The 14,237-nt window shown below is 40.1% G+C and overlaps 1 protein-coding gene across 1 annotated transcript; it reads left to right on the forward strand.

The window, feature by feature from the left end:
- Positions 1-699: 699 nt before the first annotated feature.
- Positions 700-13,804, forward strand: Desi2 (desumoylating isopeptidase 2). Its single transcript, XM_050142806.1, has 4 exons — positions 700-719; positions 3,447-3,593; positions 4,322-4,463; positions 10,464-13,804. The coding sequence occupies exons 1-4, from the start codon at positions 700-702 to the stop codon at positions 10,695-10,697; spliced, it is 543 nt and encodes a 180-aa protein (XP_049998763.1). The 3' UTR covers positions 10,698-13,804.
- Positions 13,805-14,237: the final 433 nt, after the last annotated feature.

A 14,237-nucleotide genomic window follows, 5' to 3' on the forward strand; every position in this document is an offset into this window, starting at 1 on the left:
TATATATATAATGGTTGCTTCTAGCTGCAGTTTAGCTTATTCAGTCTTGGCTATAAAGACTTGTCAATTAAGCTTTACTTGAAATGAGTGCACTTGCTAACCCCAAGAAACAATGAGGGGCTTCAGCTGAAATCGTCAATGATTAGAGTATTGCAGGTGGATGAGATTATAGCCTGTGGGTTTCCTATCTGACCTTTGGCCTAAGTTGTATTACTTTTTTTTAGTTAAATTTGAATAGTGTGTTATTGTTTCCTTAGTGCTATGAACTTTGAGACCATATGATCATGCTATTTATAGAGAATGTGGCATTTTTTAATAAAAAGAAATTAAGGCTCTAACTTGTCACCATTCACACTACTAATAACTATCAGAACTAGAATTTGAGCCCAGATATTCTTATATGCAATTCCAGTGCTCTATTAACCTGCACAATTTTTACTCCCCTTCATAAAATAATTTAAAAACAAAAACATGATTCAATACATGTTCGTGGAAACTCAGAGAAATTGTAATTGTTTCTTGTACAAAAAAATAAAAACTAAAAGGACCTTTGTCTTCCCTTACTCTACTTAAGATTAAAATACATGTGGGGCTAGAGAGATGGCTCAGCATTTAAGAGCACTGACTGCTCTTCCAGAAGTCCTGAGTTCAATTCCCAACAACCACATGGTAGCTCACAACCATCTACAGTAGGACATGATGCCCTTTTTGGCATGCAGGTATACATACAGAGCATTCATTCATAACAGAAACGAATAAAAAAATTAAATCCATTCGAGGCCAGCCTGGTCTACAAGAGCTAGTTCCAGGACAGGCACCAAAAACTTGAGAGAAACCCTGTCTCAAAAATCCAAAAAAAAAATTAAATCCAAATAGGAAGCCAGGTGGTGGTGGCAGTACATGCCTTTAATCCCAGAAGGCTGAGTTCAAAGCCAGCCTGGTCTTAAAGAGCAAGTTCCAGGACAGCCAGGGTTACACAGAAAAACCCTGCCCCCAAAAAACAAAAACAAAAAACAGTGATTTTTACCAAATCCAATCTGATTATATACAATATTTTAATAAAAATTATATAGAACTATTTATTGAATCTTTTGGGGTTTTTGTTTGTTTGTTGCTTGTTTTTGGATTTTCAAGACAGGGTTTCTCTGTAGTTTTTGGTGCCTGTCCTGGGACTAGCTCTTGTAGACCATACTGTCATCGAACTCACAGAGATCCGCCTGCCTCTGCCTCCTGAGTGCTGGGATTAAAGACGTGCACCACCACCGCCCAGCTACTTATTGAATCTTTTTTTTAAAGGTTTATTTATTTATTTATTCATGAATACAACATTCTGCCTGTATATGCTTGCATGCCAGAGGGCATCAGATCTCATTACAGATGGTTGTGAGCCACCATGTGGTTGCTGGGAATTGAACTCAGGACCTTTGGAAGAGCAGGCAATGCTCTTAACCTCTGAGCCATTTCTCCAGCCCCTACTTATTGAATCTTAAAGAGGAGCAGGGCATGGTGGTATATGGTTGTATCCTGGTACTTAGGAAGCTAAAGTAAGAGGATTGTGGGTTTGAGGCCAGAATGAGACCCTACCTCAAGACCAGATAGACAAACAAAATTTAGGACAGGCATAGAAGTGGACCACCCATAATCTCACCAATTAGGGAGCAGAGACTGGAGCATTATTAAAAGTTAACCTGGGCTGCATTGCATAGTTAATCAGGTCAGTTTAGGGGTAACCAAATCGTTTCTTTAAAAAAAAAAAAAAAGTTTATGTTTCTACAGAATCTATCTGAAGAGATACCCTTGGAGCTCAGTGGTTAAGAGTACTTGTTGCTGTTCCAGAGGACTAGAGTTCAGCTCTGTTGGCTGTGGATGGAGGGAGACTAGAGTTAATAACCAGACTCTAGCTCCAGGGGATCCATTGTCTTCTTCTGACCTCTGTGGGAACCAGCACTACTGGGTAGCATATACACCCAGATACACACATGACCAAATAAAATATAAATGAGAGAAACTAAACCTCATCTACCTCGTTCTTTGCTGTGCTTTGTCTCAAAATGTAAGAGTGTGTATTTAACAAATACGTTCATTTATTTAAGTATTTTGAGTCAGGCTTGCTATATAGCATGGCTGATCTGGAACTCACAGTATAGACCAAACTGTCCTCAAGCTTATAATGATCCTCCTGCCTCCACCTCTCTAGCACTGAGATTATAGGTATGTACCACCATGCCTAGTTATTTAGTAAATCTTAAGTGATAGGTCTAACTTACTTAAACATTTATTTGGAATTGCTTATATCTACTAAGACTTTACAAAAGAAAGAGAGAAAGAGAGGGGGGGGGAGAAAGAAAGAAAGAAAGAAAGAAAGAAAGAAAGAAAGAAAGAAAGAGAAGGAAGAAAGAAAGAGAAAGAAAGAAAGAAAGAAAGAAAGAAAGAAAGAAAGAAAGAAAGAAAGAAAGAAAGAAAGAAAGAAAGAAAGAAAGAAAGACTTTACCACTTAATATGAGATGCCAGAATTGAAGCCAGAAGTTCTGGTTCTTTCCTGTCCTGAAGCTATCTGCATTTTTGTTGTAGATAAGAACATATAGCTGGAAATACATGTCTTAGGAGAACGTACAAATAGTGCCCTTCTAACTACAAGACTTGCTGTGAAGAATATAAAGATAGTTGTGTATTTAATGTTGGTATTTTACTGTGCTTCAGCTTTGATGTTTTTTTCTCAACTAGGGTCTCTATATATAGTTCAGACTTGCCTGGAATTCACCAGGAATAGCCCAGTCTAGCCTAAAACTCATGATCCATCTGCGTCCTGCGTGCTAAGATTATAGACATATACCCCTATGCGTGGTGCAGTGGTGTTTTCACTCCTAATCCAGTGTAAATGAAGAGTCTTCAGGTATGAGTGGATGCATGCAGCATGATGACAAAGTACACCAAAACAGGACAGCTCTCCTCAGGAACTGTGAAGACTTCATTCTCACTAGACAGTTTCTCCAGTGACATGCAAGCTTGAAAAGGGGCCAAGTCCTGAGCTGCTGGCCTCATGGTGTGATGGTGCCACAGAGACTGAGCACTTTTAAAAACTGGTCACTCTCCTCCTGGAGTACATGTAGAGCAGTCTACAGAGCAGTCACAGGCATTTTGGAGTGTCTGTAACTGTTACCATTTCAGAGCCTTTAAAGACAGGTATTCTCACCTCCGGGCAGTGGTGGCAAACTCCTTTAATCCCAGCACAGGAGGCAGAGATCTTTGTAAGTTCAAGGCCAAGCTGGTCTACAAGAGCTAGTTCCAGGATAGTCTCTACAGCTACAGAAAAACCATGACTCAAAAAACCAAAAATAAAAAGACAGGTATTCTGTACTGGTAATACCCAAACAGGACCTTGCAAAGGGCACTTTAGAAAAATATTCAGATAACATTATCTTTGTAGTATTTTAAAGCTGATTCAGCATTCTGATTATATTTTATTATATTCTAAAAATTTTTACTTTTATCTTTTCAGAATTTGCTTATGGTGGCCATCCTTACCCTTTTTCTGGAATATTTGAAATTTCCCCAGGAAATGCTTCTGAACTAGGAGAAACATTTAAATTTAAGTAAGTAGGGAGAGTAATTTTTGTCACACTGTTGTGGATGTCAGAGTTTGTTTTGTGGGCATAAAGAATTTTTAGATTAAAAAAATCTAAAAAGTTAAAATTTTAAAATTGAATTAAATTGTTATATAAGGATGGGAAATCAAATAATGTGTGAAATAACCTGTTTATGCTTTTTGTTCAGGATCTCTGTAACTTGCACAGCTCCTAACTCAGCACTGATGCCCCTCAGTCTCCGTTTGTGCTTGATAAAATGATTTTCTAATAATTTGTAGCTGTCTTTTACAACTAGTTTATATCTAAAATTTTACCTTTTATTGAGTAATATCTGTTACATTTTCCAGGAAGTATATTGCAGTGTTTTTATTTGATGCTTTGAATAATATATTTTAAAATTTAGTCAAGTTTCATGGCTTGTCTCAATGCAAACACAAGGGTGGTTAATACCAGGAATTTTTTCTTTAGTGAAAATATGGCCAGCTCTTTGCTATGAATATTTAGCAAGGTTATTTTTACCTTAAATCTGGTTCTCTAATAACAAACATGTTTCATAAAGCAAAATGGAAACTAAAATCATTGAAATTACTAAGTATCTCATTTCCCTTAATCTGAATATATTAGCCCTGATTTATTTATTGTAATATACCTGGAAATAAGCAAGTATTTAATAATGCTTATTATAAATAACCTGATTGAAACTGCTTTGTTTATTTTGTTTTTTGTTCTTTAAGAGAAGCTGTTGTTTTAGGGAGTACGGACTTTCTAGAAGATGATATAGAAAAGATTGTAGAAGAACTGGGGAAAGAGTATAAAGGCAATGCCTACCATTTGATGCACAAAAACTGCAATCACTTTTCTTCAGCTTTATCAGAGGTAAATTCAGTTTCATCCTAAAGTTCTGCAGATAGCACTTTCCTGGTGTACTTTCTGTGCCACTATATTCAATCTTGGTGTTTTTTTTCCTGATTCTTCCTGTCCTGGAACTAGCTCTTGTAGACTAGGCTGACCTCAAACTCCCAGAGATCCACCTGCCTCTGTCTCCTGAGTGCTGGGATTAAAGATGTGCACCACCACTGCCCAGCGGAGTCAGCAAAGTTTTAAGTAGTGATTCTGCTCATTCTTTTGTAGTGGGTAGAATGACTACAGATAATTGCCTCTTACTCACTTGGTTTGTATCCTTATGTTAGCATTTTATAACTGTGACAAATACATAGAAAAAGACATATTTTCCAATCAGAGTGGATTACCAGTGGTTGGAGCCTGTGCACAATGTGTCTTGGTGGGAACTACACAGAAACAGAAGAGCCAAGCAGCTTACCATCTGTCACCAAGAGAGAAACAGGGGAAGGAGCTGGTGCCTGGTATTCTTTCAGGGGCATTCCTACTATTCCAGCCACACTTCCTTTCACTAAACTACCCCTTCAGAGTTCTGTACTTTTCCATTTTGCCCTGAGCTAGCAACCACACTTAGTACATGAACCTTGGGAGAATGTTTTAGATTTAAACCATAAGACACTGAAATTCTTTTTTTTTTTTTTTTTTGAAATTCTTAACTATAAAAAAAATAAAGGTAAGAAACTGTTAGCACTGGATAGTGATGGTGCACACCTTTAATCCCAGCACTAGGGAGGCAGAGACAGGTGGGTCTCTATGAGTTCAAGCACAGCCAAGACTACACAGAGAAACCCTATCTTGGAAAAAAAAAAAAAAAAAAAAGAAGAAGAAGAAGAAGAAGAAGAAGAAAGAAACTTCTTAGCTGCTGAGACTTTGTTTGGTAAATTTTAGTTGCCTACCTGAATTTTCCTGACTCTTGTTAATAGATAACTTGTTTATTTGTTTTTTAAACAGGCACCGTATCTGGCTTGTACTATAGTTTTTGTATGTATGATATACTAGTTACTTTTCTATTGATTGATAAAACACCTTGTTCAAGGCAACTTAGAAAGAAGGTTCCAGAGGGTAAGATTCCATTGTGGTGGGAAAGCATGGCAGTAAGTAGCAGGCATGATGGAGGGAACTGGATGCTGTGAGCTCACATCTTGAACCACAAACTGCAAGTGGTGAATAGCACACTAGGAGGAGGTAAGGTCTTAAGCTCTAAACCCCAGTGGCATATTTCCTCCATTGAGGCCACACCTCCTGAGCCTTGAACCTTACCAAACAGTGCCACCAACAGGACTAAGTATTCGAATTCCTGAGACCATAAGGAACATATCTCATTCAAACAACTACACATAAATACCTGCAATGAAATTTAGCAGCGAAAACATCACACTGTGCTATAACAAAAGTTATGCAGACATAGTTTTTGTTTATTTGGTTGGTTGGTTGAGTATTTTTTGTTTGTTTTGTTTTTTGTCTTTTTTTTTTTTTTTTTTTTTTTTGTGAGAAAGGGTGTCTCTACTTAGATTGGTTAGCCTGGAACTCACTATGTAGACCAGGCTGGCTTTGTGCTCAGAGATCTGCCTGGCTCTCTGCCTCTGCCTCACAAATGCAGGCATTAAAGGCTTGATGTAGTCTTTCTTAAAAGCATTTTTTAGACTAAAGGTGGCCAATTATAACCTAATGTACAGCAGTAAAATTACAGATAAGAGGGCCCATTTCCGTCCTAGAGTCCATCCTGTAGTGATAGTTGAACAGTCTTCATGTGACAATATAATGTTGTCACCTAGTTTCTTATTTCTGGTGCTTGAGTTAGCCTAGTCTTGTTGATATCAGAGTATTGTGATGAACTCTCCATGTGTACCTCTTCTATTTTTATCAATAGATCACTGAGCATCCTAGAAGGGTTGCTGGATCTGTGAGTTTGAGGCCATCCTGTTCTACAAATCAAGTTCCAGGACAGCCAGGGTAGTTGCACAGAGAAACCCTGTCTCAGGGGGGAAAGAGAAGTATAACTGTAACTCTTAACTGAGCCTTTTTCACATCAAACCAAGTTACCTACTTTTGGGATCCAGTGGCTCAGAGAAAACATTCTATTTTAAAAGGTAGAAATGGAGCATAACAAGGAATGAATAGACCAAAGCAAGACCAAAAACCAGACCAAGGAAAACACTAAACCCCATAGCTCCATATTGGCGTATAGGGCTCCTGTTGGACCCATTTGTGACCTAAAGGGCTTAGGGTAATGCCACTGCCCAAGCTCTTGTTGCCTCAGCACGTGCCAGTTCCACTTTATGCATACAGCTTTCCTTGGCAGACAGCCATGATTCTGACCTCTCCAACTAACTGAGGTCTCCATTTCAAACTGGGGTTCACTGTCACAGCTTCACACAGTCGGCCTCAGGAACTGCCAATTTTTGCCTACTCAGCAGTTTTCTGACACCATAATGTAAGATGCCATGATTCACACAGTTTTATATCTTTTATGCCTCAGAAAGCTGTTCTATGTAAATGATACTACCAAGTTTTACTGCCAGCTCAGGATGTAGCCTGCCTTTGGACCACAGTACAGCAACTTGAGTGTGTCCTGCATAGACACTTCCCTGGGCATTAACCCTTCAGTTACATTCTTGGTTTAGACTTCCTTCTGTGGGGCGTATTTGCATTTTCACAAGTCAGAGCCTTCGAAGGATAGGGTCTTGTCCTCAGGGCACATTTTCCATTGTTCCAGTGTCGAATAGGTTTGTCTTCAATACTTATAGCCTCTCTACAACTTGAAACGTGCCCAGGCTCTCTCCTGGACATACTGTACATTTCTAATGTCTTTGCTTCACATTTGCTCTCTTACCTAGATCTAGATGGCAGCAGAAATCGGTGGCCACACCATAGCCATCAGACTACCTAGTCCATTACTCCTGTATTTGACTTCACTCTAGTTCTCATGACATTCGTAAAATGCAACCAAATCCTTTGCCAGAATAACATGTGGATGACTTCTAGCTCAGTTATTGATAGAGTCAGTGGTTCCCTCTGAAACCTCCTAAGCTGGGACTCCACTGTCTCCTTTTCTCTCAACATTCTTATCTTCCCAGCTCTCACAGGAATGCCCCATGAAGATTTGCTTACAGTGTTTGAGAGTTTTTCTAGCCCAAAGTTCCAAAGTCTTTAATATTCCTCCCATAAACCAGTTCCAGTGGCCCAAAGAACCACAGATTCAGGTCTATCAGAGCAGCAGCCCCCTCCTGGTCCTGCTTTTTTATCCATTAATTGTCTGGTTGTTGTGACAGGATTCCTGACAAAGGCAATTTTAAGGACCAACAAGATGGCTCAGCAGGTAAAGGGGCTTGCTGCAAAGTCTGGCTGCTTGAGTTTGATCCCCAGGATTTACATGGTAAAAGGAGGGAACTGATCCAAAAAGTTACCACTAACCACACACATCATGGCATATGTGTACATATATACAACAAACACAGTTTTTTCATTTACAGAATAAAAGAAGGGGAATTGGAAAGATGGCAGTTAAGAGCACTGACTACTCTTCCAGAGAACTCAGGTTCAATTCCCAACACCCACACGGCAGCTCACAACTGTCTGTAATTCCAGTTCTAAGGGATCTAACACCCTCACATAGACATACGTGCAAGCAAAACATCAGTGTGCATGAAGTAACAAAAAATAAATTAGAGAGAGGGGGGAGAGTTGGAAAAGAAAAGTTCAAATAAATAAAACAAGGGAGAGTATATTGTGGCTTATAGTTAAAGGAAAGTCCATCATTGCAGCAGGAGCCGTGCCTTCCCTACATCTACAGAGTCAGGAAGCAGAGTGATAAATCTGGTGCTGAGTTTCCTCTCCTTTTTGTGCAGTGTCTGGGACTCCAGCCCATGAGTGGTGCTGTCCTCATTTAGGGTATGTCTCCCTACCTCAATGATCTAACCTAGATAATCCCTCACAGACCTGCCTAGAGCCTTATCTATTTGGTGGTTGGTCCAGTTGACATTACCCTTCACACACTATAAACCAAATACTATTTGATGAAGAACCATAGTAAAAAAAATATTATGTTCCCATTTATACAAATGCATAGAAGACAAGTGTCACAGTTACCTCACTATTAATAGTCTATTTCATTAAAATAAAATTGTGGTTACAATTCTGAATAACCTACTAATGGGCTTCATAGTTTTTAAAACTTAGACCCAAGGTTGTTGAAGAGATGACTTAGCAGCTACTGGCTGCTCTTCTAGGTAACCCAGGTTCAATTCCCAGCACCCACATGGTAATTTACACTCCAGTTTTAGGGAGCTGAAGCCCTCTTCTACACACAGACATACAAATGTGCATGCAGGTAAAACGTGTACATAAATTGCTTTCTTTAAAATGGAAATTTAGAAAAAAGTCAAACATCAACCCAAGAATTGCTAAACATTTTATGAAAGAGTCAGCTAATGGATGTTTTAGGCTTGCGAACTATTTATGACCTTATTTAGCTCTGTGTCTTCTCATAACCAAGAGCCATAGGCGTGTATCTATGAACACAGGTGGCTGGATATAGCAGACTCTTTTAGGTTGATCAGTCCTCAACCCCAAGAGCTGGGTGAAGTCAGCTTCCCTGAAACACAAAGGTATGTCGAAGAGAACAGATTGCTGAATGGAATCAAAATTTGAGAAGGAGAATATGAAATGGGCAGCAAGAGGCTGCCATGTTAACCTAATTTTTCTTAACTACTTCATATGTGGTTAATCTCTATGCAGATACTCCTAGGTCTATCTCAAATATAAGACACAATGTTGCTAGTGCATTCAGGAGTAGACAGATGGGAAAGGTGTCAAGTCAGTTCATTGCTCAGCCTTCTCCCCCATTTTACCCAAGTAAATATTATTTAAACATATTTAAGTACCCATCTGCCTCGCTCTGTGCTCTTAGGCACTGTGATAGATGCTGGGTAATCAAAAATGGTCAGAACACACTACCTGTTCGTAAATGAAGTCACCTCATTTTCCTTTTAGCCAAGCTAGAGAATGGATTAAGGAATGTTGCTGTATCCTTAGGGGAAAGTGTTGCACAGTTGCCAGCTTTCTAAGCTCACTACCTCTTTGCTGTAAGAAACTTTGAAGCCTTATTCCAAAGTCATTAACCTAATGTTTGCAGGTATTTTAAGATATTAGTTTCGGATCACATGATCATAATCTCTAGCATGACTAGAGGCAAACCATCAAAGTGACAGTGGAACATGGATTCAGTTGAGCCCAGTTTTTACGAGAGCCAAGATGATACAGGGTAAAGTCAGCATTGTTTTGAGCTGCTTCTCACTATCTAACATAGGAAGAGGAAGACTCCCAGTCCTAAGGACTCTAAAAGAATGAGAAGTGGGCAGAGAAATGTAGCAGGATTCCAGCTGACACTTACTTCTACCCCATTTAGTCCCCCTAACCAGGCCTCCATGCTTTATTCTGACCATAGTCCCTGTGCCAGAGTATCGTGGAGCTAGCACACTTCTTTCTGGACCATCTGAACATCCTTGAAACAAGTGAAAAATACATAGAATGCAGCCCAGGAATAAGTGAGATGGTAGAAACTGGAAGAGAGTAGAAAAGAACCTGGGAAAAGATTTGACAAGAATACCCAAGACTGACTCTGCTAACAGCCTGGGGCATCTCTTATAACATCTTGTGCTAACAAGCCTTTTTCTTCTGTGTACTGTTCAAAGTAATTTTACATGTTTGAAAGTAGCTCAAGGATCCAAGACAGAAGCCAAGCACAATTAGCTTGACTTGACAACTGTAAAAAAAAAAAAAACCCACAGCTGAAAGAAAGGAAGGGGTTACAGAAAGGTCCTGGCTCTTGAGTTAAGGCACTGCTTGTCAGCAGCCTGGGATAGTAGCACCACAAGCTAGTCTGCAATATGTTTTCTCACCCTTTAGCTACCCACCCTTGAGTAGAACAGCCAGCATTATTCTCTTCTCCCTAACACAGAGCTGTCTCCTCCTTAGATTCTTTGTGGGAAAGAGATTCCTCGCTGGATCAACCGACTGGCCTACTTCAGTTCCTGTATACCCTTTCTACAGAGTTGCCTCCCAAAGGAGTGGCTCACTCCTGCTGCACTGCAGTCTAGTGTCAGCCAAGAGCTCCAGGATGAACTGGAAGAAGCAGAGGATGCAGCCGCATCCGCTGCCATGGCAAGTGCTGCAGCTGGTGCCAGAACTGGGCGTCACACTAAACTATGAGCATCTCCAAAGTCACACCTTCAAAACTGTCTCTGGCAGTTGAATATCACTAGAGAAAAGAAAATAGAGTAAATGTCCTTTGGATATTTTGTATGCAAAGATGGCTCTCCCCCAAATCCCAGTTTTTCAGCTCAGGATTATATTTGTAGTCAAAAACAAAAACAAAAAAAAAAGAAGAAAAATCACTTGGCGCAGGAGGGAAAACTTTATATGAAGCTGCCCTCTTTTTTTTTTTAATCCACTTGTAAATTTGGATTCACTTCCTCTGTTTTATATGAGCTCTGTTAAATTACGTTTACAGTATTTTGTATCACTGTTTACAAATCTTGCATGGACTTCTGCCACCATGAAAGAAGAAAACCTTCATCTTCAGAAATTAGGCAGGTCATCTTTGTACACATCCTGAAAATCGCCAGAACTACAGCATAAAAAGTAGGCACTTGAAGAGGTACTTACATGGTTACAGTTCCCGTCACCTGCTTAAGAGCTGTATGTTAGATTTGTATTTGTTTTGTTACCATTTTTTGGTGCCCAGATACAGGGATCCAAACTGGCCTGACATGAAGGAGCACACACACAGCCCGAGGGCTTGGAGCCCTGGGTCAGTTCCACTCCACCCCTTCCTAGTCTGAGTAGCACATTTCCCAGGGTGCCCGTGGAGCAGCTGGTTTCATCCCAAATACGCCCACCTTAGCAGGGTGGTATTGTATCTGCCTGGCTTGATGCCTTGATTCTATAATGAAGATGTTTTCATGGAAGATACTCTTACAACTGACAAGTGTTTTTGCACATGTGTTGGGGAGGGGCTTCATTTTTATTTTAATACATACTAAACTCCTCCCTGCCCAGGATGTTTTGGGTGGGGCGGGAGTATCCTAACCTAGCTTCCTGAGCAGCAGTATGAACTGACATTAAACTGCTTTTTAACTATCCAGGCTACTTTTTATACCAGACGTTGAAAACTAGAGTCTAAAGAAACACCCCCCCCCCAAAGGTAATTCTTTAATATTTAATACTTTGTGTACACCATACCAGAAATGGCTTGTTGGAGTTTATTAGTTCATGATGAGAGTAGTTTCGCCTCATAATAGAAATTCTATTTTCATTGACCTCTTGTTGAAAAATCATATTTTTGTGTGTCTTAAATTCACCTTTTTATGTTCTCTCAAATGTGTCTCTTACATAACATAATCGTAGGAATGAAGTTGTCGCTACAGCTAAATCTTTAGTAAGGAAGTTGTTTGCTAGAGTCTACCCCCAGTTGACCCTTGGATATAAGAACCAATCATTACATGTCACAATCAATGTTCTGCCTTAAGAGAGAGTGTCCTGTGTAAAGTAGTGGATGCAGCATAGAAACACCCAAGGTACTGACTGCGGCTTTAGATACTTCATTAGTGTGAAAGTCACATTTCTCTATGTGAGGATACATATCTTTGAGTAAATTACATCTGCCTTTGCCATGAGCTGATTTTGATTGATACTTAATGTAAGCACACCCTCTTTAGGGAAAGTAAACCTTGGGTTATAAACACTGGCCTGAGGAAAATGAAGCCACTTTGTGCTGTTTGACTGTTCTGTGTCCAGAGAGGAAGCCGGTGCAAGTCGCTCTGCTCCATGGGGGGCAGAGCCTGTGTTTCAGGAACCGTGCAGCAAGACAGAATATGTGGTCTTTATGAAGAGTTGACTTAGTTCAGGTCTGAAAATGAGACTTAGGACAAAACACTAACGCTCTCCAGGAGGTTGTTCACTAAAAGAAGAGACCTAGCCCTCAAACCCAGGTTAGTAGGTAATGCTTGGTTTGGTTCACTTGGAGTTTTTTTTATTAATAATATGGATCATGATGTTTTCTCACCCATTGAGATATGTTCTGAATCTGCTGTTGACCCAAGGGAATGGCCCCTCAGACATTTCTGGGTAAATAACCAGGAACAGCTCTTCTGTGTTCACCCATATTTCAGCAGCTCAACACACAAGTGACTTGCTGATATCTGTAGCATTTGAAGAGATATAAAGGTCTTGTGGGAAATAAAGAATGCCTGCACCAGTTACCTGACAGTGAGCAGATCAGAGTCTGGACATGAGGGTTCCTGCAGTCTAGTGTACTTGATTGAGGTTGCAAGAGAAAGAATCTCATTTAGTGAGGACCTTCTCTACAGTGCAAATTAACAATGGGTTTTATTAATTTTTCTTCTCTTGCCCTTGGATGAAAGCAATCTTGTTCTCAACCAGAACTCATAAGAAAAAAAACCCAGGTCAGAACTGCAGTCATGAATTCATATGTGATCCATGGAGTCCAGTATAGCTTCTGTAGTTGTAACCAAGTGAAACAGTTTCTTCTGGAGGGTTGAACAGTAATAGCTGTAAAGGATCAGACAGCTGGTTTCTGGTACTTGTTTTAAATATGCTTGGGTTTTTTAACCCACACTGGAGGCATCAGCTTTAGAAGTGTAACATGGGACGGTAGCAGGTGGTGATTGTCCTAGAGCACCTCCAGGCCTGAGCTCCAGCCAACTATTGCTCTGACTCACAGCAATAGCATCTTACCCATCACCAGCATCTTACAGAGCAGGGAATTCCAGGTGTAGTCCATTGATAGCATTGTGTGTAGAGATCACACCACAGACAGCTGCAGAACTCTTTCCATGGCTTCTTCTGTCACAAGACGGGTAGAAACACATTCACTGCTTCAGGGCTCTAACCCATGTGTCGTCTTACGACTCTATTATATATTTCCTGTAGCTTTGGTATATGCTATGTTTGCTTTAAATGACTAATTTTAAAAGTTAGTTTTTGTCAGCATTTGGCCCTCCTGCCATTACAGCTCATTCTTGTCAGTATGGGTTTGAGAGTGTAGCTCGATTGTTAGACTTTGATTATCTGCTCATGCTATACACACACATCTCCACTGTCAACAGTTGGGACAGCTGTCAATGAATCTTCCTGGACCTGAAGAGAATTTCCTGTTAAGTGGAATGCAAGTGTACTGTCATCCAGTGTTTATAAAACACCAGGAACCTTCACTTTTGCTACCTTGATACAGCATTGGGTTATCATGTTACAACATTGAAATACATCGATTTATTAAAAACTACTTTTATAAGAAATGTTTTATAGTTCTTTCTGACCTCTAAGAGACAAGGCTTTTCTGTATTTGTGCTGGGAAGGGTTATTTGTACAATCCAGGAATCCCATCTGCTGTGCAGGAACGCGGCCAGCCCTCTGTATCATGTCGTTCTTGTAGTCACAGCTTCCCTTACTCAATGATAATTGCTCTTGTGCACAAGCAGCAGGTAGCAGCTCAGATGTCTCAAAAATGGAGGCAGAGTGGACTGACTGGAAGACTTCCCAACCCCCTTTCAGGAATTAAGTAGGAGCCTGTGTGTTTCTGCTCCTTATTCTCCATTAGCCTCTTCTGCTTGGTACCTCCAGCCTGAACCTTCGCCTTCACCTCCATCGGCCTTTTTGTACCTAGTGCAATGTTTTCTCCCCTAATTTAAATTCTTCCCCTTGAATTAAGTTTTGTCAAGTAAATTAATA

Source organism: Alexandromys fortis, unplaced genomic scaffold (genome assembly GCF_014885135.2).
Source record: "Alexandromys fortis isolate MF-2015 unplaced genomic scaffold, M_Fortis_MF-2015_v1.1 scaffold_51, whole genome shotgun sequence".
NCBI classification, from domain to species: Eukaryota; Metazoa; Chordata; class Mammalia; order Rodentia; family Cricetidae; genus Alexandromys; species Alexandromys fortis.